Genomic DNA, 26,320 nt, shown 5'->3' on the forward strand with positions numbered 1-26,320 from the left:
CCAGATTTGTGACTTATATTTTATTTTCATTCTTTTTACAAGCAAGAAAATCCCTGGATTAAAACAATCAGAATTAATCAGACATCCCAAAGAATTCACCAGGAAAAGGCTGTCAGGATGAGCAGGATGGCTTGGGCTGGGTTTAGTCCTGAAATCCAATTTGAGATTTGCCCCAGCCCACTGAGATGGGACTTTCCAGGTGACACATGCCCCATCATACCAGAAGCAATAATGCAGCAGCCCTGCTGTCCTAGGGCATCTCGCACTAGTGGGATCCCTGTGGGCTGAAACAGTGGACAGTAAGGGAGCAGACCAAGTCCTTGGAGAAATGAGAGCAGGAGGAGGGAGTAACCCAGAGAGCAAATAATATGACCCAAATTATTAACTCGGGGACGCTAACAGCTAGGGAGCCCAGGCTCTCACTAAGGACTTTAAAGGAAAGTGTTTCTCTGGTTTGATGTAGTGCCCTTGTTTTATCTCAGCCCCAGGAAGAGGTGGGACTCTCCGTACCCAAACAGTGTAAGCTGAAACTAGTACCATGAATTCTGCTTGGAAGTTCTTCCAGAACAGTACAAACCATCTATAAGCCCTGTCACTCAGCTGGCAGGCAGTCCCATGCACTATACCAGCCCAGACAGCCCTGCAGAGAGTCCCAGAAAATGCATGTCTAGTCCTTCACAGCATGGCCACATGTTAAACACTTCATGTCCTGCCTACAGGGCAATCCAGCAAAGACTACATTACAAAGTCCAGAAAACAGAGGGCAGAGACTAAAGTCCCTGGAGGCCTAGGGAATTCCAGATAATAGTCCTAGATTAAGGGAACATGCTGAATCAGAGATACACAGGGTTCTTCTGCAACAGAGAGAGGTAGCTGTGTTGCAGAGGAAACATCACAAGGCTGCTAGGTCTGTACAGGGGCTCAGGAAGGGACTCACACCTACCTCAGATGCAGAAGACATTATAATCAGCCAGGGCCTGCTCCTCTGCAACAGGACAGGAAAGACCTAAGTTATCCTTGCATCGAGCAAAGTGCAAACACCCTGGCACCCCATGGTTCCACACTCACCTGGATGGTAGTAGTCATAGACCCTGACATGGCCTGGCTTCAGGTTGGTCACCCCAATCTCCCGCTCCAGATGCAGGACATATGTCTCAGACTTATGGCTCAGCTGGGGAAGAAAAGCAAATGACATTTCACTTACAAGCTGTTCTTTTTATTCCTCACCTAAATTTGATCCCACTGATAGGCAATAACAACTCTGTGGAGTCAAAGGCAGGACTTCAAGATGAACCTTGAATATCCTGCTCTGCTAGCCTAGCCTTCGATTCCCCACACAACTCTGCCACTGTCCTCCACTCCTGCAGCTTCTCTCGTAGCACACACACACCTTGTCCAAGTAAATGGCAACACCTCCCTGTGTTTTCTCAGTTCTTCTCACAGGGTGCCAATGCTGCAGCTAGGACAGGAGAGCAGAGGAAGCAATTTAGTTGTGCGAGACATCCCAACAAGGTTTATCTACGCTTGAGTGGGCAGTTTCTCATTCACTCACTTCCAAACTTATTTTGGGCTCTTAGCCCTTCAGGCTCATCTCCCTGCAGGGCCACTCAGCTCCTGCAAAACCCAAGGACAGGAACCCAGGCTACTTAGCTGTCAAGGATATGCTGAGCAAATTGGGCCAGAAGGATCACCATCCTCAAGGCACAGAGAGAGCCGACAGTATGTGTTCATGTTTGTTGTGTGACAGAGGGGAAGGGATGGTGAGATTGCTCAAGAGAGAGACAGGCAACACATTCCTATGCAACCTCCCCCTCTCCTTGGGCATGGATGGTCCCACTGACACCACATCACCATCCTGTTCCAGGCTTCTTACAGACATCCCAGATCCTGGAGCCAGGACAAATCCAGACAGCAGGGACACCTCCACGATCACCATGTTGGAAGTGGATCTCTTCCCAGTATACCTGGGGGAGAAGATCAAAAAGAGAGTCTCTCCCAGCTTTGCCTTCCTTCCACCACCATACCCTGTGTGTAAGACCCGGAGCCAGGCAGTCCAGCCAGGACTGGGGCCAAGGCAGTCACTGCTCCCTCTCACAGGGGGCAGATGATGGCTGCACTCCTCTGAGCATCCCCAGTCTGAGGTGACTACTTGCACTCCTCTCCCTAGCAAGAACCAAAGCCCTCAGAAACATTTCCCCTTCCCCGGGGACACTTATATCTTTCCTTCTCCATCTTCCATCTGGACCTTCTGCTGAAACTGCCTGGTGCCTCCATTGCAGCCAAGAAGCACCCCTCGGCTCTCCAGCCATGCCTGGCTTTCCTTCCCAAGTGGAGCTGTGTCTTTAGAGTCACCTGACATTGACATAGACAGTAACAGAGTGTGTATCATCCTTGGTGCAATTGACTGGCTCGGTTTTCACTTGCAAGGCAAAGGATGTGGAGACCTGTGGGGAGGGCGTGTTGTACCTCAGCACCATCTGCAGCAAGAGACAAAAAGACAGAATAGGACATGGATAATTAGTTCAATATCATCTGTCATACCTTTTTTTCCACTGACTACTCTAATCCTCAAGATACGGACCCCAGACAGTGACTGGATAAACCATAGACAATGAGCATGCTCATCCCAGTACCCAAAATAAAGCTCACTCAGATTGGAAACCTTCCATGATCCTTCCAGCTGGGGCTCCTTCTCCTCATCCTTCCCCTTGAGACTGTGCAAGTCAGGCACACAGTAGTGGGACCACTATACAACATTTCCATCTTCCAATACCCTGAGAGCCATGGAAGCATCGTTGTCCTCACATTTGGACATACTCTGAGTCTCCTACAGCACACAGGTTTATTGCATTGGCAACAGGCTGGGATTAAAGCCCAGTTAATGCACATTTCCTTGCATAGAGCTGCAACGGAGACTTTTGTTTTTGATAAGATGATGAGCAGAAGGTTGTCACAGCAGGGTCTGTGGGAACCTACCCGGGTAAAGACACAACAGCTGCCGTGGGCCTGCACCAAGAACTTTCCCGGCACTTCTGTCAGTGCTGCCTCCTGCACCAATAGCCGGTTCTGGTAGGAGATGTGGAACTTCCTCCCAAAGCCTCTCTGGGACCTCACCCTCACTTCTGCAACCCCTTTCGTGCTGTACGTCAGCGCTGCATACTTAGCCAAGGCCTGCAAGGCGACTACTGTGTCCTGAAAAGGAAGAAACAATTACATTTGCAGCTCTGAGACCCAAAGACACTTGAACTTGCTGTCCTGAGGACCTCCATATACAAGGGCTCCTCTCCTCAAAGCATTCACACATACATAAATTGTGCACAGATTGTGCAGAGGTTCTTTCTCAAGCAACATCCCCTTCCCCAGCCACAAGTTACCTGTGTTGAGGCAAACCCTCCATAGGCATTCTGCTGCCTGGTGAGCCAGGCCACGACACAAGAGGCTGTGGTGAGATCAGACCCTGTGACATTTGGCTTGGAGAGCAGGGCCATGAGAACATAGGCCGTCAACTCCACATCCACAGACAGTGGCTGTGACCAAGGGCTGGTGCTGGGTCTGGGCTTGGACGAGGTCTGACTCCAGTGGATCTGCCCACCTGGGAAAGGAAGGGAGTAGATCACATTGAGGGATGTCAGGAGAGAAATCCTGAGGCCTAGGAGGCACAGTGGCTTGTGTCTGCAAAGACCACTGAGTAAATAACTCTTGGCTGGGTCATCACGTCACTGGGTGAACTGCAATCCCATGTATTTTGCAATACCCAACACTCCATATTACACACCAAGGTGATATACAAAAACTAATATGACAATAGTCTGCATACACAGTACCTCCCAGGCATCCAACTTCTCCATTGTCCTGTTTGCCAGGTCCACTAACTACCTGATACTAGCTACTACCCACTACCCAGTCCTGGGGGTCAGGGACTAACAAGAAGTGGGGCAGCTTGCCAGCTTGCTTCCCTCTCTGGCACTTTACAGTCCTGCATAAGAAAGCCCACTTCTCTCAGAGCCCAACCTCCACTTTGGGTACCAGAAAAGGATGAGAGGTTTGAAGGAGATCAGCACCCACACCACAGTATTGCCAGCACATACCTTGAGTTTGTAGACTGGCTGTCTAAAAACTCTCTTTGGTGAAGGACCTAAAGGGTAGGGCTATGATCCTTCCAGGTTGCATGTAACCAAGGGCTCAGAAAGATCACTTGTCCCTTCTCTGATGTTCACCTGGCACTGAGGTTCCCGTACCTGCTCTGATTGCCTTTCGATCAAGCATATCAAGTAGCTTTTGCGTGCGTTGAGAGTCCTTAGCCAGGGCGAAGGTGTAGGCCAGCAGGGCCTGGGTGTAAGTGCTGGCAGCATTGGGAAGGGAAGGAGCGATGCAGCCCAGAGCCTTGCGCACCACTGTACTCTACAGAGAAGAGTTACATGGGTGTTGGTCACACACAAACACACGTGAGGAAGGCAAACACTGAGGTACATGAGCAGAAGGATGCATTAGCATATGCTGGCACAGAAAGCACCCCATACATTCTCCCAGGTATCTCTGTGCTTGAGCCTGCACTCTTCTCTTTGTATCAGTGCAGCACCAGTAAGCAGTGTCTCCAGCCCTTGGTGCATGGTGCTTGACAGACCCCCTCAAGCTTGTCAAGGGTTTCAGCAGTGCTCTCTCAGTGAAATGAATGCCTTACTGCTGGAATAACACCACCGCATCTTACTTTCCAAGTCTGAACACAACGAGAGCAACAACGCACAATTGCAAATGCTTACACCCAGCCTGCTGACCAAGATTACTGTGTTCAGTTCAGCTCTACAGTGCCTTACAAGGTCACTGGGATTTCCAGTTTCCCTTAGAACACCAGTACTGCTGTTGGCAGGAGGCAGCAAACCCACTGGTCTCAGCAGCATTGTATTCCAGCATTCAGCTACGCTATTCCAAACATGAGCCAACGGCTCGCAGTGGTTGCCTGTCCCATACGTGTGCATCTACAGCGCTTCATGGTTTCCCCTCTTCTAGTGGCCTCTTGGTTAAGTACAGTAAGGATCACACAAGGGCTACATTAAGATTTATTCTGACATGTGACATGCTCCTCACCTCTTTGCCTTCTAGCATCTTTGTGCTCTCTAGATGGTGGAGTAGTATTGCTGGATGCAGCCACCAATTTTCAGAAATGCTCATAGTATCTACTCATGGAGTACCAAAAGTTCCCAGGATCCAACTGATGCTTTTTGGTTGCTCTCTCTTGTTAAAGCCCAGCAGAAGCGGTAAGCTAAGCTCCCATCATTTCAAAAGTCCTACTTTTCTATTTGCCCTTAAATATAATAAATATAATAACTGCAAGCAGCACAGTAGCCTTTGTATTCTGTAACTGAATAGACCTAAGTAGGAATTACATCACATTCATGAATTTGTTCAGCGGCTCCTTTATTATTCCTTTTCCTTCTTAAATCTCTCACTTTCCCAGACAGTTAAAATGGAGGCACTAGTGTTTGTACACTACCAAACTTGAAGTGAAAACACTTGATGTGTTTTCTACCACCTGTGAAGTGCTGCCTGTTATCATACATCTTAATACCTTGTCTAGGAACAGTCTGACATGTATTATAACCCATCTGGCTCTGGTGTCTTCTGATGAAATTAACACAAGAACTAAGAGTGCCACTCTACTGGAAGTGTTTTCACACCTACTGTGCTCATCCTGGTATTGACAATAGCAGTCCTAAGGGCATACTGTACAGAAGCATTTAGCTTCCCTGGGAGCAGTCACGTGCCAGCTAAGAAACTGCTCCTCTACAATATGCCATTTGTTTCTGCAGTCAACATAAACAACCTGTTTTGTTCCAAGAGATCAATTTCCAACACAGAGTGGGGGTAGATGGCTGTTTGTATTTGCCTAGACTTTTTTGTCATACAAACCATGCTTTAATACCAGTTCATTCAGGACAGTGTAAAATGTCTCCAACCTTCTCCCTGCATTTTAACCCCTAACGACTTTCATGAGCCTTTTAGGTATGCTTGTAAGGGAAAGTAGGATCTGTTCTGAACATCTTGAGTGCATTAGCCCTTGCAGGACATCCTCAAACTCTTTCTCAGAATTTTGACCTCCAGTGATTGTGTATTCTTCGTAAAAGCATTTATAACCCACTCAGGAACACTTTTCCTGGGTGCTATGGCAAGCTTTGTGTTTCCCACTTCATCTACTCACAGACCTACTCAGCAAATTCCTTCACTGGGGCTAGGATAACTACTGTGAGACTTGTATTTTAACTTATTTGTTGATACTTTTGAGTGTCTTTCATTGTCACGACCATTTTTTTTAGAAACAATGGTTTATGCATGTATGTCCAATTGAATAACTGTCTGGTTACTTTCACATGAACAAATCTGCTTCTGCAACAAAGCATTCCTCACTCCATGGACAATCCTTTCTGAGCTAATAATACTGTTATCATCTTCTCTGGAGTATGAGGAATTCCATGAGGTCTCCTACCTTGTGGTAGCCCAGATTTTCTATCACCACTATCAGAGCGCTAAGTCACCCTCTGTAGATTCATTCAGGATGGAGTGGCTTCCACTAGCTCATCATGCAAATTGCTTTGAGGTCCTGTTTGTCTCCCTTTCAGGATTTTACTCATGGATTTGGAGCAGTCTGGTCTCTTCTCAGTAACTCTTTGCTTTCCTTCCCAAATGAGAAACTGGTTCTTAAGACCTACAACAAAGTCGTCGTTAATTTTCTACCAGGATGAAGGTCCTTGTCCTTTTGTTTCATTCTGCTGCAGAGCACAGTATGTGTCAAATATTTGTCATCCAGTTTTGTGAAAAGCCTCCTCCACGAAAGTCAGCCAAAACTCAGACAGTTCATAGAATTACCAAGTGATAGAATAATTCAGATTGGGAGGGACCTCAGAAGGTCTCTAATCCAACCTCCTGTTCAAAGCAGGGTTAGCTATGAGATCAGACCAGGTTGCTCAGGGTTTTATCCAGTTAGGTCTTGAAAACCTCCAGTGATGGAGACAACTAAACCTCTCTAGGCAACCTGCTCCAACACTTAATTGTCCTTATGGTGAGAAAAGGTGACCTGAAAGACATCTGTTGCCAGAAAGAAGGTTGGTTAATTCCCATCTCTCGCTTTTTCCCTAAGCCCATTGCTTTCAGTTGCAATGAAAAGCACTGCTCTTTCACTTACTTTTCTTATTTCCAGAGAATTTTGCTTCTCAAAGTCTATAGCAATAGCATTTCTCCATCAAGGTGTCTGTATTTTTTTAACTGCCAGTACTACAGAGTAATTAATGATCTTTAGCACTTGTAAGAATTCACGTTTGTTGTTACTTAGGTGTGCAATTCCAACTGCCCTACTTCACAACACGTATCTCCCTACAGCACTCCTTTCCCAGAGTTCCACTTTCTAGGAAGCTAAAACACATTAAAAATGTCATTATGGCTATTTACTTGACTGTGGGAGCACCTACACCAACCTCTCCTCCCTAACAACTCACCACTAGCTCTCAGTCGTGTATAGTACAAAGGGTAGCAAGGGGGTGGGAGAACGGGGGGAGGGCAGCAGGAACAAGCAGCCAAAGTCTGGGAAATGGGCACAGTATCTAGCCATGAACTCCAATGGCTCCCTGTAGTCTAACCTCACCTTCTCCCCTGCAGAGATGTCCTCCTCAAGGGATAGTTGAGGCTTTTTCCTGAGAAGTGATAAGTTCTTCCTCCCCCGCCCTATTACTTTGTCCACAAGCCTCTCCAAGATGCTCTGTTGCCTGCCTCAGTGACACCACTAAGCTCTTCAGGATTCAGATCTTAAGGCAAGAGCATGGCAAAGAATCCCAATAGTTACCTCTGGTACCTCTCCTGCCTCCAAGTACGCAGCAGTGATGTAGGCAGCCAAGGGGACTTCCCCATCCACACCTCCCTACAAAAAGCATAAACATCTAAAAAGCTGGGAAAGTTAATACACAAAGACCTGAAGCTTTTCAGTAAAGGTCCCACCTACCCCTGGGTTGCCCCATGCAAGAAAGCAGAACAATACAGGAAAGTGAACTAAACAATTACCAGTACACTTGGCAAGAACTGCTTTGAGTTGTCCTTCAAGGTGCTCTGGCTCCTACCTTCATGGCTGTGTGGAAAAGTTGGCCCACATTTCTGAAGCAACCGTTAGGAAGCTGGTGGAACTCCAGCCAGGTGAGAGCAGCTTGGATGGTCCTGTTGTCCAGGAAAATGTATGGCTTGGCTTGGACAAAGCATTTAACCACAAATGCAGTCAGCCTGTTTGGGGAAAGAACAGAAAAAAAGGCATGAGAGAGGGAAGAGAGAAGCAGAGAGAGATGGAGTGAATGAGAGAGAGGGAAGAATGAGTGGAAAGAAAGAATCTAAGCAGAAGTTGAGGAAAAAGAAAAAAAAGTAGGAGTTTGAAACTGGTGGGTCTCTCCTCACCTATTGTTCTGCTATTCCTTATTTGCTGGTCCAAGGACAGTTGCATACCCCTGGGATGCCCTAGCCCAGAAAGCGTCTGGAACACTTTGGGTCCAATAGGACAGAAAGGATTCAATGTTGGAAGCAGAAAGCTGCCCACCTCCAGGCTGTCAGACAGCAGGTAGACAGCAAGGAGAGAGCGCAGGGCTTACCAAGTATTACCATACTCATCCTTGGTACCAAATTCACTGTAGGAACCATCAGGGTGTTGATACTGCAGTTGTATCTGGTACCCTGGGAAGCAGGACAGGACGTTAGTGCTCAGAATGGTATTTGCAGTGAGATCACTGGGCAGGGAATGGGGCGGTGCTCTGGGGGGGAAGGGGAGTAGGCAACCATTGTTAGGTTGGGCACAGGGGAAGGCAGAAGAGCAAGGTGGGTCTGTTGTACTTGCCATTGCGCAGGAATCCTGTTGCCCTCTCCTTGATCTCAGGGGTCAGCTGCCTCGTCTTCTCCAGGTACTGCAGCACATAGACAATGGGGGCAAACAGCACCATGTTCTGCTCCCCACAGCCGTGGGGCATCTGCACCAGACGGTCTAGGTTCTGCAGTGCTGTCCCCATGAGGTCACCTGGAACAGAGCATAGGCACTCTAACCACCTCCTGGGCAGGAGGTTTGGGGATTCACTTGTGACCCGTTCCCAGCAGTGCACCAGGCAAGATAGCCCCAGCACAGCAGTGTGGGGACACCTCTGCCCAGCCAGCTTATCAGTTCCACTGTGCCCTCCATATGGGCTGTATACATTCCTATCCTGGCAGGGGAAGCCCGTAAACAGAACACCCTCTCCCTTGCTGAGTGTTTTAGGTTATCTGGAACGAGGAAACACAGCCACACACATGGGAAGAACAAGGCAGTGGAGCCTTGAAAACCTCAGAAAGGGTGTGGGGCATTCTGGGTTTGGGCTTTCCTAGGGCTAAACTCAGAGATATCAGATTTGGAAAGGTATTATCATAGTTGAATTCCTTACCGGTGACCGACACAGTGGCTCTGACTGAACCTTCAACCACATTTAGAGGCAACATCAGGGATACAGACTCCTGTGCTGGACTCCCTGTCACCAGCAGGGTAAGGTGTAAGGAGGACACAAAGAAAGAGATTCTGATGAAAACAGCCTTCAAAATTCCCAGAGACTGTTTGAGACTGTTCTGCGCTAACATCCCATTTTCCTGTCGCAGAGGTTGCAGATCACCTCAAAAACCCTGTCCCATTCCACCCTCAACTCCCTCCACCAACCTCATTGTGACTGCGCTATCCTAACAGCCTTCCTTCTAAAGAGGTTGAGACGATCTTCTCCTGGAAACCCTCTGTGGTCAAAGCCACCTTCCTGCTTTTCTTTACATAAATTACTCCATCTCGTTTCAGATTTCAGTTGCAGGTATATCTTCTCAATGTGCCTTGTGCTCTCAAAATCTGCTAATGGCCCCGTCACACACCATAAAATTCAAGACAGGAGCAACAATCCTAAGTCATGTCCTCCAGCCTTGCCATGTTCAGTAGTCTGGTTTTATTACCAAAGGTGAAAAAGGCCTCAAGCTATCACATTAGTATCAGGGATGTTGATGCTAAAAGGTTGGACCCACATCCTTAGCCAGGGGAAGCTCTAGCTGGCACCACAATTAGAGTGTGCTTCTGTAGCTTGGTCATGTTGACAGAGAAAATATTTCAACAAGTGGAAAGACCCAGGAGGTGGTTAGGCAGGAAGGGGGGGGGTGAACAGGGTAAAGAAGAAAACAATCTCTCTACCTTTTTTGGGACACAGGATGGAGCTGCGAGCCTTTTCTACCAACACTCCCTCTGGCTGTTAGAGCACATAAAAGTAGCATTATAATGAGCACACAGGAGAGAAACAGGATTACAAGTGGATTAGAAATAGATATGGACAAAAGCCTGGTTCAGGCTGGAGAGTCAGCTGGAGTAACATCATTATCACATAAAAATGTAAATTATTATCAATCATTTTCATTTCAGATAAGAAAACAGCACACATTTTCAGAATATCATAACTTCTGAATGTCTGTGAAACTGATGCTGTAAGATTCAGCAGAGAGCTCGGGAGCAAGGACATAAAACAGTTTTCCATGGTATGAAGTGGAGGATACCCCTCTACCTCCCACATCCATCAGCCCTCATGGTTGGGCCCAGCTCAGGCCCTGAGATTCTAATTACACACCTTTAATAGCAAGGGGTAACTCCCAAAATCACCCTGCACAAAATGTGGGAATTGCACAAAGCCCACTTTTAGGTCTAGGTAATAGAAGAGCTTGTCTGACCCGGACTAGAAGGAGTTTGGTGATCGTGTCTTTCTGTCCTTGGTTTGGGACAAATGGTAGCTCTTCACCACAGAGCTCCTTGGTGGCCACAGCCTCTGTGCTGAGGGTGATGTTCATGAGCCCTGAAAATAACACACACAAAACATCATCTGAGGAAGCACTTCCCATTAATACAATAGAAGTCACCTGTTGAAAACAAAAAATTGGATCAGAGCCCTATATGATTCTGTACCTCCTAGCACACACTTGCGAGTAATTCACCTTAGGATGAATGCAAACAAGTACTCTCTGGTTAACAGGGCAAACAACTCCTCACTCCATGTCAGCTCTTACAAAACATCCCCACCTTGGTCCCATCTCTTCCCAGTTCCACCACCCCACCTCCCTGTTCTTCTCACCCAGTTGCTCAGCTGTGACACTCCACTGAAAGGTCTTAGCTTCATTGGCACATAAGCAGCTGCTGTAGACACAGCCTTTGCATGGCTTCAGCTGGAAGTGGGCAAACTCCTCCAGGGTCACTTGGATCTGAAGGGGCAGCAGGGATGGCAAGTGGTAGCAAGATAAACATCACAGGCCATAGATTTCAGCCATCTCCTACCTACCCATACCCTGCTTTTCTTGCATAGCCTATCAGGACTCGCCTACCTTCATGCACCGCTGCAGGTAGTTGAGGACTGTGGCCTTCAAGATGAAGGTCTCACCCTGGATCACAGAAGATGGCAGTGTGAGCTCCACAAGAAAGGGCTTGAAAACAAGCAGACTGGAGGTTGGAGAAAGTCCAAAGCCATTACGTCCTGTGCAGAACATCGCTGCTTTCCATTGTGTGATGGTGTTAGGCACAGTGACAGTGACATTCTTGTTCCCACTGGGACTGAGAAGTAGACAGCAACAGAAGCATTTAACTGAATCTTGCTGTACACAGCACCAGGTGACCTGGTCTGCGCCATTCTCTCCAGTGCACCCCATCCCCTAACCTCAGCCTAACCCCTAACCTCTGCTGAACTTGTAGCCCTTGTAGGGTTACAAGTAGGTCCTTGTAGAAGTAGGGACCCCTGCCTCAGATGCTTATATCAACAGAACATTTTTGACAATAGTTTACATGGCTGCAAGATGCCATCAATCACACTCAGTGCTTTTATCAGATAGTGCCAGTGCTTGCCCTTTGCACATCTAAAAATGCTTTACAGATGTCAGCAGTTTTATTCTTCTTGGCCTAGGGATGGAGAACCAGACACCAGAAGAGCAACAAGACTGGCTCAGCTTCAGTAGAACTTAGCAGAAGAGACAGATCCAGCCATTCACCTTTCTGTGAGACACTGACAGCTTAAAGTCCAACACAAAGACAGGGCAGAGACTTGGCTTGTGCCCACATCACAACTGAGAGCAGCAGATTGTTCTGTGGCTGCTACCACAGCAGACATAAAACCAGCCCTAGCTAAAGCTAATGATATTATTTGACTCCAATAACTGGAGACATTCACTTTTGCCAGGCACGTACAGGAAGGCAACACATACAACATAGAGATCTTTGGTTGCTCAGATCAGGCTGGCGGATAAATCACATAGGAGATATCTGCTGGTAGCGAGTGAAGAGATGGATGTAGCTGGAAGGACAGTGGAGGTGGGAGAGGGCAGATATGGGGGCATCTGGCCTGAGCAGACTCCAGTCTCCAGATACCAGACAAGAAATTCTTAAAGTCAGAGATGAAAAATCTCCAAAAGCTCCCCCAGCAGACCCCCGTGTATTCACTGAGCCTCTCTCACAGGACACAACTCCCAGTCCTGTGAAGGACTTCTGTGGAGATCAGCTTTCCCTGCATCCCAGGATACATCCTGTGAGCACAGTTTGGGAAATGCCAGCCCACAGGGCTACCACAAGCAGAGTGCAGGCCATAAACCAAGCTGTTTTGCTGCACTGCACTTGCTTTGCTATCTTCCCATGCCAGCCACCTCCCATGGATGGACAGTACTTCTGTATGATCATCTAGTACCGGAAAATGCATTCAGTGCAAACATCAGCTCCAATGAGAAACGGCCTGACAGGTATGAGCCCCATGACATATGTCCTTAGACATCTTCCTCACCAGCTTATGATCTAAACCCAGTTGTATCTGCTGCCGTTCCCAGTCACACTAAGCCACCCAGACTAGACCACCATTGCTCAGTTTACTCACCCCACAGAATACAAATCCCATATCCAGGTTTCGGGGAAATGCTTGTGTACTTTCTCTTCAGCTGAAGAAACAGGTGAAAACATAGTGGGCTGATAGGTAGATGTTGTCAGAGGCTCTGCTGGAAATAACAAAGACCCAGTCACCGCAGGGTCCTCATGCCCTGGTTTAGAGCAAAGGGGCTCCAGCACAGCTCAGGCTGCAGGTCATCCAGTCAGCTCTTGGGAAGCACAGCACTGGAACAGAAGGTGCTATCCCAAATTTTAAAATCTCTTGCCTCATTTCAAACAACAGAGGTGCTGTGGGCCTTACTTGCATTTGTAGGCACCAAGGGAAGGGTAACCATTCCCTCACCTCAGAGATAAGACCTGGGATCCAGACAGCTCACTAGCATTTCAGAGCCAGAAGCCGTGAGCCCCAGGCAGCCTCACACTAGCACAACAGGTTTAGAGCCAGGGAACACTCTTGCTCCTCCATTTGCAATTACAGCAAGTACTGCCTCTTAGCTCAAACCTAGGATTGTTTTCACCTGAAAGACTGAGCATCCCATGTAAGAAGAAACAGTTGGCAAATGCTTACTGTTATATGCTTTATGGGGCTGGGCAAACATCAACATGGGCCTGGAAGTAAACATTGCTGTTTCCTGCAGCATAGTTGTTGATGGAGTGGTTGGACACACTCTGGGTTTCCTGATATTGGTGTTGGACATAATTTTCAACCCCATTTCCTGTAGGAAAAAAAAGAACTGATGCACCAGAAGCTTGTCCTCTCCCCTCTGCTTTCTACCCTGTGCCTTTTTGTCCCCTCACACAGTGGGGACTTGGCTGTCCTCTGGCTTGGCAAAGTATTCTTTTGCTTCGTTTTAAGAGGGAATTATTCAGTTTCTCAACAATGGGCAAACAAGGTCTTCTGAGCTAATTCATCTGGCCTGAGTCAGCCAAATTTATGTTTTTTCAAACACATGGTCATTTAGGTACTATGCCTTCTCAGCCTGCAGAGTGCAATTGTTCATGCTCTGGAGATTAAACATACTATGTGAAATCCAATTAAAGTAACCAATCATCCTTGGCATCCTGAATCACACAACCAGAGTGCAGTAACCACAAAACAATTTCTTCTTAGTCAACAATTTCAAGTTACTTATTCAAGTAACAAGTGAGTTACAAGGGCCTAAACTGGACCTGTTCCCCATACTGTCTGTAACGGCATTCTTAGGATACTGGTAAAGTCAGGGGGCCACACTTCTCTCAATTCATGAATTATCCCAACCCACCAAATCAACCATTTTTACCCTGAATGCTGTAAACACATCAGGCTCATCAGAATTTGGGAACCCACATGAATCATCTTCAGACACTTGGTGAGGATACCTGGAGTTATAAACAGATGGGAACAGCCCATAGATCTGGGAAAGCAAGAAAAAGGAAAAAAAAATCAGCACAAATAAAACCTGGCATTCCCTTCCTGTCATACATCCAAGGCCTGTTTGAATTGCTCCTGGCTACTGTGCATGAATGCATGCCAGAAAGCCCAGGCTCACTGTCACTCTTCCCCAGCTCTCCTCTGATAGAGCCAGCACAACCTGCTGAACTGAACATGAGACAGAACAACAGAAGCTCATTTACCACCGGTGCACTGAGTGATGTTCAAACTCTTTCTTAACGCATGCCCCTAATCCTTACCCATGCCACACTGAGAGAGCTGCTGATCCTTCTGGGCAGTGCCTCGAGTTCCTTGGGAGCTAAGCTCTGCACAGACACAATGGCCTGTCTCTCTCCCTCCCTCTTCATGTCAGTACGAGGGAAGGGAAGAAGTTGGAGCAGGCTCACTCACCAAGGAGCTGCTGAGCTCTTTTCCTGGCTTCAGCAAAAGGACACTCTGATCCACAGCCCAGACAGCACACGTGGACCCAGGAGCTGCCAGCAGGTGGAGACCAACCTCTGAATCAGGAAGGGTCTCCGGTGTTGAGAAGCCCAGCTCCACCTGGATGGGAAGAATGCAGGCAATAGGTAAGTGACATTTCTGCTGCTGGCCACCCTACCACTTCCTGAGCCGGGAAGGGACCTACATGAAGAGAGTTTCCAAGGACTTGCCTTGGATGGAAACCCAAGGAATCTCCCAAGGACCCCCAGAAAGTATTTAGAAAAACATCACATTGAGGTTCTAACAGGAAAGATGGCAGAGGGGGAACCATCAGTGTGCACAGCTTGCAGTACTGGAGACATTCCTGTGTCAGAACGCGGCGTTCTCTTTACCCAGCAAACCAGCCAGCCATGGTCACACACCTCACACAGCTATCTTTCTGCTCCTTTTGGAGCCCCAGATCAAAAATAAGCCTAGTCCTTATCTCCAGGCTCTTTGTGGGGTTGGTCTCAGTTTCCTGAAGCACTTCCTGTTCTTGCTTGAATCTGACTGTCCATGGCAGACAAACAGCTGTGGAGCAGAGGTAATGCCAGTCCTCAGAAGTTCATCTTTGGAGTGCCAGACACAGCCAAGAAAGCAGATTCCCATGGATGTCACAATGACCACAAGCACTCAGCCCTTTCTGGATGGCCAGTAAAATCCACTTCTTCCATCAGCCACTTTCAGATGTCTTCCCAACACCACATACTAACAAGTCTAAGTGTCTGCTGCAGCAGCAGAGCAGCCTTGAGGTCTCCTGGGAATCACACTAATAACCTGTGCTGGGCTGTGATCCTACTGGGTTGCAGTTGCTATACAAGCCTATGGAGGCAGACACAGCAATTCTCTGCCTTTCCCAAACACTGCAGCAGCCCCCGCAATGCTCAGCACGTACTTGCTCCATACATCACAGCACACTTCATCATTGACATACTGCAGTTCACGTGACAGCATCCCACACAGTATCAGCCACACAGAGCTACACATATTATGTATTCCTCAGTCTCTTCTTTCATTGCAGCAGACACATACACTCTCACACAATTAGTCATGGCCTCAGACACAAATCCTACCTTATTTCTGAAACACACGGAGACACTGAAGATGGCAGAATCAGCGATGATTTTTCCATTAGGGAAGATAACATAAACAACAAGTCTTGGAGCTGGGGCATAGGTCAAGCTGAAGGTAAGAGGGATGGCGAAGCCGCCTTTCAGCACTAGATGGAGGAGAAAGGGGAAAAAGAGACAGTAGATTTGGTAGTGAAAATGGACTCTGATCAACTTTTGCTATTCTGCATGTGCCTGTTTAATTCCTTTCCTCAAGTCTTTCAGGACCAAGGAGATTTCTGGATACCACTGAAACAATCAGCACATCTCTGGATCTGGTATTCAAGACCAACAAAAGACTCCTCCTGGTTCTGTGCATTCCCTCAAGGAGATGAAACAGCTCTTTGGAGTTCAAGCTTAGCTCCACAAAGAGTGAGAGTCTCACATATCTATCAAAGCCTCCCATCACGAAACATCTCCCATCCCATCACCAACAAAGAAGTGACCTTTGACCCAAAGCACCTATAATTTAGGCTTTAAAAAAAGAGCTGGAGAAGTACACAACAGTGAGTCAACACCCATCAAAATGATAAGCTGTGGCATCCTAACTACTCAAAGATTATTTTTAGACACAACTGCAAATTAAAGCAGGAGAGTTTTGATAGAGGGTAAGGCTATAGTTTCATGCCACTTGCAGGGGCAGCAAAAGGAGATTTCTTTGAAAATGAAGAAAACAGAGGATGAGCATATGGGCTGGGAAATGCTGAGTATTGTTCTCTTGGTTCCAAGCAGGAAGGTAAAGGAAACATGAAAGCTGGAAAGGCACGCTGCTCTGATGCAACAGAAAAGTGGTGAGCCAGCTCTAAATTGCAAAAAGGCTTATGGCACATATCCAAGTAAGATGGGATGCCACAGACCACTGAGTGCTTGCAAGATATGAAACAGGGGAGTGCACTTACTTCTTGACAGCCCAACCCAAACAGTCTTCTGACCTGCATGGACTATCCCTCTTTTCCCTGTGACCTAGGGAAGAATACAGAAAGGGAAAGGAATGCCAGTTACATAGTCTTTGAGACCACTGTGCAGATCAAAGTAATCCTGAAATGGGAGATTAAATGGGGGCAGAGGGAGGGATATGAGCTTTACTTGCTCTCAAGTAGCAGGGAGAACTCAGGGGATCAAGGGACTTGGGGGAGGACAGGTAAGGCAATACCTGCCCTGCACCTGTGCAAGGCCTAAAAGAAAGGTGCTGCCTTTCTTGCTATTACTGCAGTCCCAGGATGGAAACCAGGATCCAGCCCCATGATGGCTGGATGAGCTACCTGTCCTGGGCTGAGCAAAATCTATCAAATATCAGGTTTGAATGTGTAGGAGATGCTGATCTTGTGCCTTGAGCCATCACCCACTAGCACTTCCCCAGAAACTCACAAAGTAGGAGAAAATGACACGCTTGGGCCCGTGTTCCAGGTCCTCCTGGTAAATTCTGAAGGCCACCTGGACAGCCTGCTTTTTACCGCAGGGCATTGTTTCCGGCACACGGACAATAGAGAGAAAACTCCTGCTGGTGCTGTAGAATGGACGTATGAAATGAGAGGCTCGCTGGTAACTCAAACCAACTGTCCCAGGCTCTTTATCCAAATCTTGATGCAGGACAATTGCCTGGTGAGACAAAAAAAACCTCCGCAGTTAATTTCTCTAGTTAAGCAAGTCAGCTGCAAATCACCCTAGCTGTGGCTTGGTAAGAAGCTCAGATCAGGTCTGAGCAACACCATAGCACAGGTCTCTGTGTGGAGAGTTCACGAGGAAAGCAACTGGGATCTGGAGAATAAACTCTCAGAGGGAGCCAAGATTCAGAGCATGATGAGGTGTTTCAGGTTTGAATTACTGCCCTTCAAGATACTACATCTCCCCCATCAAGGGGGAGATATCTGTGGGGCAGTAAATAGCTGAGATGCATGTGTACCCCTGCCAACAAGACAGACCCTTCCTTACTTACCTCCAGGAAGATCGAGCTGCTGTTCCAAGCAGTCGTGTTCAGGCTAAATGAAGCTCTCCCAGAGTCCCCAGTGAGGTACTTCCGCTTAAATTGCTGCTCGCAGCAGCTTACTACAAGGAGGACTTTTCTGTGCTTCAGTGCCTTGCCTTGGTAGTCGATGACTCTAATCTGAGAACATCATGGTGAGCAAGAGAAGTGCAGAAGAGTCTAATCAGCAGACAGAATCTCCTGCTTCTCCAAGTCAGGAGCAGCATTTCCAAAGACAGCAAAGTCACCCTTCCACTCACTAACAATATTATCAACACTCCTATTATCACTTGCACTACCGTATTCATTCACCCCCATGCTCTCTACCCCTTCACAGCAGGTGGCCTCCCAGATCCTGAAATTCCAAATGTTTGGGTTTGCACCCCACATATGGATCTCCATAGCTGCTACTACTCAACGCTTATTTGGCAAATGGCAGTCTTGGGTGTTTTTCTCACTTTTGACAATTCGAGAATTTTGTCTCTGGGAGTCATTCATGCCCTCCCAAGCCCCTGGCTGGAGGTGAGGTTGGACAAGATGCTAGGTAACAGCCACTTTGAAGGCATTGCTCACGCTCTCCCCTCCAAAGGACTGTAACTGGGAATTACCTTCCCCCTGTACATCTCTCCAGTGTGGTAGTAAGAATTCACATCATCAAACAAGGCCATCCCGCCAATCTTGGAGATGAGTAATTTGTGGGAAGCATTGATGTGTATCTCTGAATGAAAGCAGCGAGACAGAAACATAAGGGAGGGAGCAAGGAAGCCAAGCACCCCTCAGCAATTTCCCTGCAGAGTGACCCACTGGTAATACTGATGCACATGTTCAGCTGCACACACATTTCATACCAGGGAGACGATCTGCCCAGGGCTCTGGGTATCCAGTCTTTCTCCCACTTACTTTTAGCCCTTAAAGAGGTCCCTAAGCTTCACCACCTGAGACCGGAGGCACTCAGACTGTGTGTGTCATGCCGTCAGGAGCTGGTGGCTCTGTCTGTATCTGTGAGGTTAGGTGGCAGGCCCCGACGGGCTCAGAAAGCTCAGAGCCCTTGCTAGTCTGAAAGTCTCCAGTGTTCTTGGTAAGATTAGTGCATCTTCACATGCCTCTTCCCAGCCACCAGAGATGTTTCCAGTTACCTGTGCCATCCTCCACCAGCAAGGCCTCTGCAACTATGCTGTCCTGATAGTACCGAAAGTCTCGACTGAAGAAGGACAAACTCACATTTGTGAAGAAGCAACCTGTCTCATCTGTCTGAAAGTACAGAGAGAGGAAACAAGGTCTGAGCAAAGCACTTATGTTAGAAGTTACCCAAATGGCACAGAAACAACAGCGCAAAAGCCCTGCTCTCAGGGAGCTTGCCTTTTGACATAGCAGTCCAGGATGTGGAGCAGGCACATGAGGCACACCCAGTCATAGTCACCAGGCACAGTCACTAAGAGGCAGCACCAGTAGACCACTGGCCAAGCAGCCAAAACCACAGGGTAACATCACTATTATTTCAGCTAAAGCCTCCAGCAGCCTTGCCTTACCCTGAAGCTGAGCACAAATGTCTCTGAATATGGCTCAGCTCCTGCTAAGCATCTCACCTGGTTGTTGAATTCCTGACAGAGATCAGGTTTCGAAGCACTGGGCAGGAATGGGGCTATCTTCTGACAAAGGCTCATGTGAACCATCCCTCGGACGCCTTTCCCATAGGTGTATCTGTTTTGGGGGAGCAGGGAAAGGAAGAGACAGTCATATACAGTGAGAGAACACAGAGCTTGCTTTGCATAGCCCCAGAGACCACTTATTCACAGATATTCACAATATAGCACAAGAGCGGCAGCCGTACAGCAGGCCCAGGAGCCCTGACCCCGTAAGCAGGGTCAGGCTAGGGCACTGCAGTGATGGAAGATCAAGGGCTCTGTGATATAATTAGTGCCAAACTAATCTATTCTGGGAAACCAGAGTGTTGTAAGTGCTGACTCAGCACAGAGCTCTGCACTTTACATTAGCATCACCTGCAATAACCCCAGGATATGCTGAAGGCATGCATCATCTTATGAGCACAGGCGTGGGTGATTAAGAAAGTGCCTTTCATTAAGAAAGCACCTTTACATGAGGCTGTTAACCCTAGCATTGTCCTTGGACTGTACCTGGGGCAATTCCTTTTTGCCTCTCTCTAGTTTCCACTGGAGCATAATCTGGAAAAGCTTCCCTTCATTTCCCATGAGTTTGTTCTGCAGGGAGATGAACACCAAACATCTGCCATGTTCTGCCCCACAAATGGCTGCTTGTCAAATTGTAGGTTGTTCCCCCACGTTTTGTGCGTAGAGACTTGTGGAGTATTTTTAGAAAAGGGGCATTAGAGTACCAGAAGGATAGTTATAGGAATGTTTTGTGTTGCATCAAGGTGCAAACAGCTGCCATGGAAAATTCTGGCCTCCTGTAACTGAAGTGTAGTAAATTTCCCTTGAGCTCCTCACGGTTACCTAGCCATCTTGTGCTCATCAGGCTGGAAGTTAACACAGGACCATCCCTCCAAGCAGAGTCCTCACCTGCCACATACCCGGAGCGGGAAGGTTTTATCTAGTGCATAAATCTGATTTGGCGCTTCAAAGATCACTTCAAATTTTGGCAGCACTGGAAGGAAAAAACGGAGAACTGTAAGAAACACTGGCCAGGGACAGCCTTTCCAGAGAATCAACATGAAGATAGACTATGGTGGAATAAGAGCCAGGAAATGGAGAAGGAAGGTGATGAGAAGGGGAAAGGGAAGATTTCCATTGTTTCTTTAACAGATTTGTGTGTAGTCCATGGTTGATTGCTTCTTCCCAAACTAAAACACAAACATGTCCATGTCCCTGCACTTCTGACAGCTATTTGCACTGAGAGAAGACTAGCCTCCCAACACAGTTAATTAGGGGATGAAAGATAAGTGGCATGGCACTGGACTTCATACTCTCTGGAAAAGTCCATCCTAAATGACCTTGTTTTGTCTGATGCAGAGATCTGCAGGAATCAGCTGTGTCAAAGGTCTGGGGCCATGCACAACCTTCCTCCCACACACTGACCCAAGGTCCCAAAGTGGCCTCTCTCCTAAGCCTCAGCTCAGACTCTTTTCTATGACAGATACTATTACTTTTCCCATTTGCTCCCAGGATGGTTATCATGGAATAACCACACAGCTTCCTGGATCAAGAGTGCAAGGTCCTCTCTGCAGCTCAGCCATATACCACACATGCTCATACCATACTCCTCAACGGAGAAGCTGCCGTACGCTTTCGCATTGGTTATATTGATGACATATGTCCCCAGCAGAGGCTCGTCACTTAGCCGGAAAGACAGATCTGCAATGCCGTCTTGCGGGACCACATTCAGCCACTGCTCTATCCGGTTGTTCTTAGGGTCCTACACCCACAAGAAAGGAAGAAACAGTTGTTCCAGCATCTCGCTGATCCACACCCCATAGAAATTGAGCTTCAGGATTTCAGTGCTGCAGACTACCAGGTTCTATAGCTAAGGAATGAGGTTTGGTATAGGCTAGTCAAGAAATTTTGGAGAATATAATGCTCAGATTCTGCTCCCAGCATCTGAGTCTCCTTCTACACTTATCTAAATTCTGATCTCAAGGAAAGATCCTTCACAGTTCTAACTTTTTTCATAAAGGTCTAAGTTGATCTATCTATACTCTTGTAAGTCTAGAACAACTCAGATTTCTACTGAAGTAACTGGGAGCATAACCTCAAGTAAGTGCATAAAAAAGAAGCTGTAAGGAGTATGCTAGTTTAAGAAATCTTGAAGTTCTACTATTCCACTCAGAGGTCTGTAAAATCTACCAGGAACAGAATATGAATAGCCCAGTGAAATGGCTGCCATCAACAGTACTGTAGCACTAGATTTCAGCATCACTCACCTGGAGAAACAGGGAAATCTGGGGGAGGAAAAAGGCAAAAACATTAGAAGACAAACACATGCCAGCAACACACACAAGGTACTCCAGATGCAGAGCCCTCTCTGAAGGATGTGCAACTAGCGATTTGGAAATTTAGAGCACTGACAACAATATAAAGTAAAACAAACGTCACCAAAAAGAAGAAATACCGGCTGGGTCCATTACAGGAAGGTGTGGAGAAAGGGAAAGGAAAAGCCAATCTGGAGGTCACCCAGCACTTGCTAATGACTTCCTGGCAGAGTCCTCCATTAGGAAAACTCACTACACAAACACACCTAACTCTGGCTCAGCTGCAGTCTTAAGGGGGTTACAGAGGTATAGGATCACACAGTTTGGAAGGAACCTCTGGAGGACATCTAGTCCAACACCCTGCTGAAGCATGTCTTCTTAGAGAAGATTGCTCATAGCCATCTCCAGCTGAGTTTTGAACATCTCCAAGGATGGAGATGCCTTCTCTGGGCGCCTGTTTCAATATCTGATCATTGTCGCAATGAAAATGTTGGTCCTAATACCCAATCAGAATTTCCCATGTTCCAACTTGTAGGAGCCAGATTAAGAGCATCCCTCCCCACCACACATCCAGGAAAACCTGACTTGCAAAGTATTCACTCCCCACATGACACCATCACATCAGGAATCAGTATGTCCCATGGTTGTGCTTGCCTGACCATTTTGCCAAGACGAGCAAGAGACATGTACACCTCTGCCATCTTCCCGAGTTACCAGCTTTTATTTTAGTTATTATTCTCCTCTGGACACTCATCAAGCCTGGCCCAGGGACAAATGTGGACAAGTTGGAGCTTTGGCAGATGAGCAGGCTAGAAAGGAAGTAGGATCCACGGATGTAACAAGGCAGCCTTTTCCACAGCCCCCCAGGGCTGGCTTACCGAATCGTTGAGTACAATGAATTCCTCATCCAGAGTCACGATGCGAAATTTCACTGAAGGCAAGGAAATCAGGGAATGTATTTATCAGATCTCAGTGCTTCCCTACAGACCCCTGCTCTACCTGTTTCCCCAGCTCCTGTCTCCGTTCTATATACCTTTGTGATAACATCTGACACAGATATTCCCACATGTAAGATACCATGGACAATGACCTACTGCCTCCTGCAACTTCACAGTCACCACAAGCTGGACATTACAGCCACTGAAAACACTACATCAACAAGAGACATTGTCTCAAAGCCTTCTGCTAGGGCTGTCCATGAATTTCAGGCAATCGCAGGCTTTCCATATGGTGTTACCAGCAGGTGTTACCAGCCTAGGGTCCACAGTTGCTCCCATTTGCAGCTCTCACCTGTCTGCCCTGGTTGATAGATGGGCTTGTCTGTTTGGATGAAGGTGCCAGTGCTGGCCTTGTGGATCAGGACCTTTTTCTTCTCTTCAATACTGACCCCTTCACCTGTGATGATCAGTTTGACAGTGGCAATCTCCTCTGTGCCATCAGCTGGAGGTGCGACCTGTACAGAGGAGAGCACACAGCCCCCAGGTAATCTTCTGGGGGCCCTGAGTGGGAATTGAGAGTAAAATGGAAGAACTAACCAGTTCCCCTCCACCTGCCCCAGGACATCCCCTCCAATATCTGGATCCAGATCACATCCAGATCTCACTCAGTCCTACATGACAGCAGGAGGCCCTGCATGTCATGGAATCTGTCCTTTTTCCCACTGGTTAAGGAATTTTTCCTCTGGTGACAAGCAGGTGCCTGACAACTCTGAGGCTTCAGACTTGGTCAGGAAGATGGGCAGATGCCAGAAAGGTGGGAGATGGTAGCAGAGAATCAAAGGAGAGAGAGAGAGCTGTAGCACAGCCTCAAATGCTAGGCCTTCAGAACTATCCAGCATGTACAAGAAATCCAGATTAGAAAAGACAACCAGAGGGTCTTCCTGACTCCAGCAGCCAAAGACTCCAGCAGCCAAAGACTCCAGCAACCTCAGCACAGAATATACTGTATAATAGAAGGGATACTGTTTAGGCATGTCTGCCTTATCCTAGATCTTTGCTAAATTCTCACCAACAATGAATCAGCTCTAAGATACTGTTTAAAAATAACAAGCATATCCATTTCCATCCAACTGCTCTTCAGTAGCTCCTAAGAGCTGAGTTGCTGCCTGACTTCAGGTCCTACAGAAACTGCAGTACATCATGCAAACCACCGTTTCCCCAACCTTTAGCTGTGGAGCTGCACAAGTCCTTCAGAGAAGAGCTAAAGCTGCTTCAACTGGTCTGGGATGGAAGAGAAGGAAACAGGTGGGTGGTTCTTATGTATCCAGAAGTGTGGTAGATTTTAACAAATGTAACTTCAATTTAAAAATTAAGATTCAGAAGGGGAGTTCAGTGCTGGCCAACAGATACTGTGCTGGGCTACACATCCCTAGGCACCATCCACTCCCCTTCCTAGCAGGCTCACTCCAAGGCAAAGTAGACCCTGTCCATGTCATCCCTGGTTAGGGAGTAACACAAGGGATTTACAGTTCCTGAAGTGAAAATCAGTGATGGCATTTGCCTAGGGTGGCTCACCCAGAACTTAGTGCACATGAAAGTCTTCTCCTTCTGGATGGTTTCTTGCACTAAGAGTTCATGTCCTGCAGAGCGCTCCAGGACCAGATTCACTCGAAGCTTTCCTTCATAACAGGTGATATGGAGGCAGGCAACTTGGGTGGATGGGTAGCGGAGATCTGCAGGGATCACCACCAGGTAATGTCTGGGGAGGGGAAAAAAAGACATCAGAGGTGGCATCAGGTTGAAGACTCAGAGATGTAAAAGAGCTTCCCTGCAGTGGCCCACTACTGCAGAATTCCTCAGCAATGTGCCATGGTTGCAGTCAATATTCAAAAGCAACAGTGAACCCCACAAAGTGATTGCTTCACTGATAACTTGAGAAATAGTTTCTGCTTGATTAGCTTAAGTACAGCCCTATAATATTTTTCAAACCCCTTACTCCAGTCATCTCCTGAACTCCCCAAAACCATCCCTTGCAGTCTTCAGAAGAAGTGGCCTCATAACCTTGCAGTCTAGACACCAGTGACTTGATCTGGCATGGCAACTGGAGAAGCAAACATCCCTGGGCCTAAGGTCTGACTTGGAAGCCCCCCAGAAAGGTGGCTTATATTTTAATTCATGGGAGTCAATCTAATGCATGGCAGGCAAGGTAAATGACGCAGCTACCCTTTGGGGTGATCTGATAGAGCAGGAAGCACGAGAGCTGACAGCATGGAATGTGGTCCATCTACCTAGACTGATGCCTTCATGAAAGAGACCGAAACAGAAGTTCAGCATCACTCACACTTGGTGAAAAGCAGCTGCCATGTGGAACAGAAGGCTCAGGAGGATGGCTATCCTCATCCTGGGGGCTCTTGCTGCCCAATCTCCAATGGCCCTCTTCCTCTGAAATCAGTGAGGCTGTTTTTAGGGGGGTAATTTCTTTCTAGCACAGCCTAAATGAAGAGGTGGGATGGGGGGAGGAGCCAGCCTCTCTCCACCTCTTCCTCTCTCCTGAGATTATACGCAGGCAGCAGTAGGGATGGCTGTACGGTGCCAAGTGCCCCTTAGCCAATAGCAGCCGCTTTGGCTGCCATCCACCAGTTCAGAACATCCCCTCCTGCAAGGCTGCCATGGAGACATCTGACCAAATGGACTTTTCATGGAAAAAAAAAAAAAAAACCAGCGAGAACTTTGCTGATCAGTGACCCAGGCCAGGTCCTGATCACTTGTCACTTGCGTCCCTTTGTTTCAGCTGGAGATGGATTGCTGCTGTGCAGCCAGCAGCAAGAGCTCACCCCAGCACACAGCAGGCAGCGTTGTCATTCGGGACAGAGGCTCAGTAGCCCTGGACCAGATTATGGGGATGTGGATCTCCTTAGGCTGTTTGGCTTGAGAATGGAAGCAAATCCTTGCATGTGCATAAGGAAGCACTGTAGCAATGCTACCACCAGCCAGCAACCACCAATGAGTTAATGACTTTGCCTTTTCCTTCCCTGAACACAATAAGGGAAATGGAAATATATACTGGCCAACAGAGGTCTCCACCAGCTCCCTGCAACACCCATTAGCAATGGTATCATCTGCAAGGAGGCGGCCTCAGGAATGGGTTCCAGTTCCTCACTGGTCATGTCTGGGTCTGAAAGGTCTAGGGTACAGGGATACAGCCTTTTGGTTCTGTTTTTGAACATGAGGGTCAAGTTAAAACTCACAAATTAAACATGTGGGACATTTTCTAGCACTGACAACAACCTGTACAAAAGGATAGACAATTGTGCTGTTTAACCAGCCTGACCTCCAGAAAAGCGTGGTCACCGTGTAAACTGCCTGTTGTGAGTGGTACACAGATTGCATTAACTCACAAACTACATCTGAGACTTGTATGAGACAGCATTAGTTAGACCAGGCTGAAACGTACCAGGGACTGTCCTAGTAATACAAACAGCTACGTTCTGTGCCTGGAAATATTTCCCAGCGCTGTTTAATAGTGCTGACGCAGCCTAAGCTTTCCATATCTGGGT

The 26,320-nt window shown here is 47.5% G+C and overlaps 1 protein-coding gene across 1 annotated transcript; it reads right to left on the reverse strand.

Moving 5' to 3' along the window:
• Positions 1-25,163, reverse strand: LOC143163887 (alpha-2-macroglobulin-like protein 1). Its single transcript, XM_076345839.1, has 36 exons — positions 25,105-25,163; positions 24,339-24,522; positions 23,116-23,278; positions 22,704-22,756; positions 21,778-21,795; positions 21,113-21,272; positions 20,420-20,504; positions 19,469-19,583; positions 19,019-19,133; positions 18,491-18,600; positions 17,856-18,023; positions 17,288-17,518; positions 16,819-16,882; positions 15,884-16,029; positions 14,742-14,891; positions 14,200-14,313; positions 13,488-13,635; positions 12,912-13,029; positions 11,383-11,608; positions 11,136-11,262; positions 10,738-10,859; positions 10,211-10,265; positions 9,435-9,518; positions 8,861-9,037; positions 8,619-8,700; positions 8,103-8,259; positions 7,832-7,906; positions 4,239-4,401; positions 3,375-3,592; positions 2,977-3,192; positions 2,353-2,477; positions 1,874-1,964; positions 1,391-1,459; positions 1,069-1,171; positions 944-1,006; positions 1-284 (listed from the first exon to the last, which is right to left on the reverse strand). Exons 1-35 carry the CDS (start codon positions 25,161-25,163, stop codon positions 945-947), a joined length of 4,353 nt encoding a protein of 1,450 aa, XP_076201954.1. The 3' UTR covers positions 1-284; position 944.
• Between the last annotated feature and the right edge of the window lie 1,157 nt (positions 25,164-26,320).

The sequence above is a fragment of the Aptenodytes patagonicus genome, chromosome 1 (genome assembly GCF_965638725.1).
Source record: "Aptenodytes patagonicus chromosome 1, bAptPat1.pri.cur, whole genome shotgun sequence".
In the NCBI taxonomy this organism is placed as follows: Eukaryota; Metazoa; Chordata; class Aves; order Sphenisciformes; family Spheniscidae; genus Aptenodytes; species Aptenodytes patagonicus.